Consider the following 2,508-nt stretch of genomic DNA (forward strand, 5'->3'; position numbering starts at 1 on the left):
TGTTCACTACGAAACCTTTTAATATCCACTACACCACAGATAACTTCAAAAATATGAACTGTGACAGAGGCCTTTTACATTTTAAGGGAGAAAGCTGCAATAATTTACCAAAACCTCACGTTCCATTCCAGGAAAATTTTATCAAAATAAGACACCTCTTCAAACATCAATATGTCCAGAAGCGTGTACCTACGTGCTGAATTAGCCGTAACCATACATGATAATCTCCAAAGTGCAACATGCAAGTTGCATTGTGCATCGAAATGCAGCTCAAAACTCTTCACAGTGTAATAACATTGTTCAGGAAAGTTGTCGAACAAAACCACACCTCATATCAAAATTGGTTACAGTATCTCACGTTCTACTAGCCAGCAGTAGATAGAATTCAAACTTGCACCAAACAAACCCTGGAATAACCGCGAAAAACAAGCACCATCTGTTGTGTTTATCCTCCCAGAAAGGTTACCGCGAAATTTAGTAGCGAGTAATCACTGTCGGACTCATGACCTGTCGCTAGCTACCACGGCCGTTCCAAGAACACAAACAAAAACAACGCGAACCACGGCCAAGCGCCAATGGTCACCTTGGCTAGAAAACGGAACTTGATATTGTGACGCCTCGCAGTGTCTGCAGCCAGCTGCTTCGAGTAGACGTTGGCGTTGGTCTCATTCTAAGCCAAGCAGTCATTCGAGATGCAGCGTTGTTTGATACGTCTGACCGTGGTGGTCCTTCTGGGTGCGATGGTGTTTGTTGAATGTAAGTTATGTGGATCTCAAAGATCAAATTAATTCGTTGGATTGTGGATCTAAAGATATTACAACATAGAATTTGAACTTGCAGTTAGCGAATCGGCGGCTCTTTTCGACCAGGACAGTGCCCATTTCAAGGCCCAACAGAAGTCTTGCAGTGATCTCTGTGGATTCTGTCCTTCCTGTAACGGTTTCTACTGCGGAGAGGAGTGTATCTGCGAGTGCCGTCAGGATGCCAATGAGCGTGAGCGTTGATGACCTCCAGCAACATCGAACGGTTCATTCTAACATTCTTGCGATTTCCCCAACAGATGTCCAATGTATCAACAAAATCAAGGAAAACAGTGACAAATTGGGACTGATCTACGATGTACTGATTCAGCTGCCGAAGAGTAAGACCAGGTTCGCCCGCAGTCCGGAACCCGGGAAGAAAATCAACATCAACGATGAGGCCACATTTCGGAAGGTAGTGTTCTCAAACTTTGGCCTCGGGCGGCCCATGCCACCGAACGGTGACACTAAACCCGTTCCCGATGCTCATTTGACAGGTGATGGAGTTGATACAGATGCCGATGCAACTAGCACAGCACCCGCTGCGGCGCATGACTGGGAAGCAGAATCGGCGAAACCAGGGCAGACGAGTCTCGCTGGAGCTGAGCTAGAAAGTGTGAAGAGGTAACCCGAGCCGGCGCGTCCGTGGTGTCCAGTAGATAGGCGTTTAATTTGTTGGAACTCATTCTAAGGTAGAATGTTAAGTCTGATTACTAAGCCGTCAAGTGTGTTTGACTAGTAAAGAATAATTAAATAAACTATTTTACTTGCATCTTGAATTTGCGTGTCTCTTCGATAATGTTTCTGAAGGAATTGAGATCTGGATAATTGGGGTTGCTACATCTAGAAAATTTAAAAAAAAAATGTTACTCTCCCTCGAAAATTAGAGTTTTTCATTAAAATGTTACTATTTTATCATTACAGCAAAAAGTATAATAACAAAAATGCCAAATGAACGTGAGCTTAGAAATCAACAATACGCCTAGCTCAGTATCACTATCCATTCGCTCAAAATAATAACATTTTTTTTTTGCCTTTCTATTCCTATTGGACAAGACACGATGGTGAAGGTTCAAAAAGAACACAAAAAGAGATTCACAGGGCTAAAATGGTTGGAAACCACTGTGATAAGCGATAGCAAAAAAAAAATCACCTCGTTTTCTCTTTCCGCAGGACGTAATTTTCATTACCTATTAGAATGGACCACAAGGTACATAATACCACGGTCAGTAGCATCCTTAAAGAACAGCGTATATAATAAAGTTACCATATTGCTTCCTTGTGATTTGCTGCGAATAAACGCTCTTTAAAGATATTTGAACGTTTACTGTCGAAGGTCGCTATCGAAATGGTATTCGCCCAATTTTACTGATTTTGAAACATGTGTCGTTCCATGACATTAAGAACATTTGAGATTATCGATTAAAGCGTTCTCAACTTTCATGTTGGAATCAGTATTTTCCGGAAAATGATTTTTTTAATAATTCGTTCATTTGACACGGCTCATAGCGGTAGCTTAACGGAGCCGTGGACCTTTATATGTTTACAAATGTAAAAATAAAAATATATACAAATATTATTATAATATTGGATCTCGTGCGCGTAACTTTTTATTGCGAGCAGAGACCTTCTTTGGTGGGGTTTGCTGGCAATCTGCATCTGGGGGGTCATTTAATTCTTTTTTTTTTCACGTCCAGGTCGAAGCCGG

The 2,508-nt window shown here is 41.6% G+C and overlaps 1 protein-coding gene across 1 annotated transcript; it reads left to right on the forward strand.

The window, feature by feature from the left end:
* The first annotated feature begins 740 nt into the window (after positions 1–740).
* Positions 741–1,459, forward strand: LOC131688195 (uncharacterized). The gene is made up of 4 exons (XM_058972366.1): positions 741–756; positions 841–993; positions 1,061–1,215; positions 1,298–1,459. Exons 1-4 carry the CDS (start codon positions 741–743, stop codon positions 1,409–1,411), a joined length of 438 nt encoding a protein of 145 aa, XP_058828349.1. The 3' UTR covers positions 1,412–1,459.
* Positions 1,460–2,508: the final 1,049 nt, after the last annotated feature.

The sequence above is a fragment of the Topomyia yanbarensis genome, chromosome 3 (assembly GCF_030247195.1).
Source record: "Topomyia yanbarensis strain Yona2022 chromosome 3, ASM3024719v1, whole genome shotgun sequence".
NCBI classification, from domain to species: domain Eukaryota; kingdom Metazoa; phylum Arthropoda; class Insecta; order Diptera; family Culicidae; genus Topomyia; species Topomyia yanbarensis.

What these genes read in the sequence shown, in the direction of transcription:
- LOC131688195 (XM_058972366.1), top strand. An exon ending in CCGTCAGGATGCCAATGAGC is followed by an intron (nt 994 to 1,060) that starts GTGAGCGTTGAT and finishes TTTCCCCAACAG; the next exon opens with ATGTCCAATGTATCAACAAA. An exon ending in ATGAGGCCACATTTCGGAAG is followed by an intron (nt 1,216 to 1,297) that starts GTAGTGTTCTCA and finishes CTCATTTGACAG; the next exon opens with GTGATGGAGTTGATACAGAT.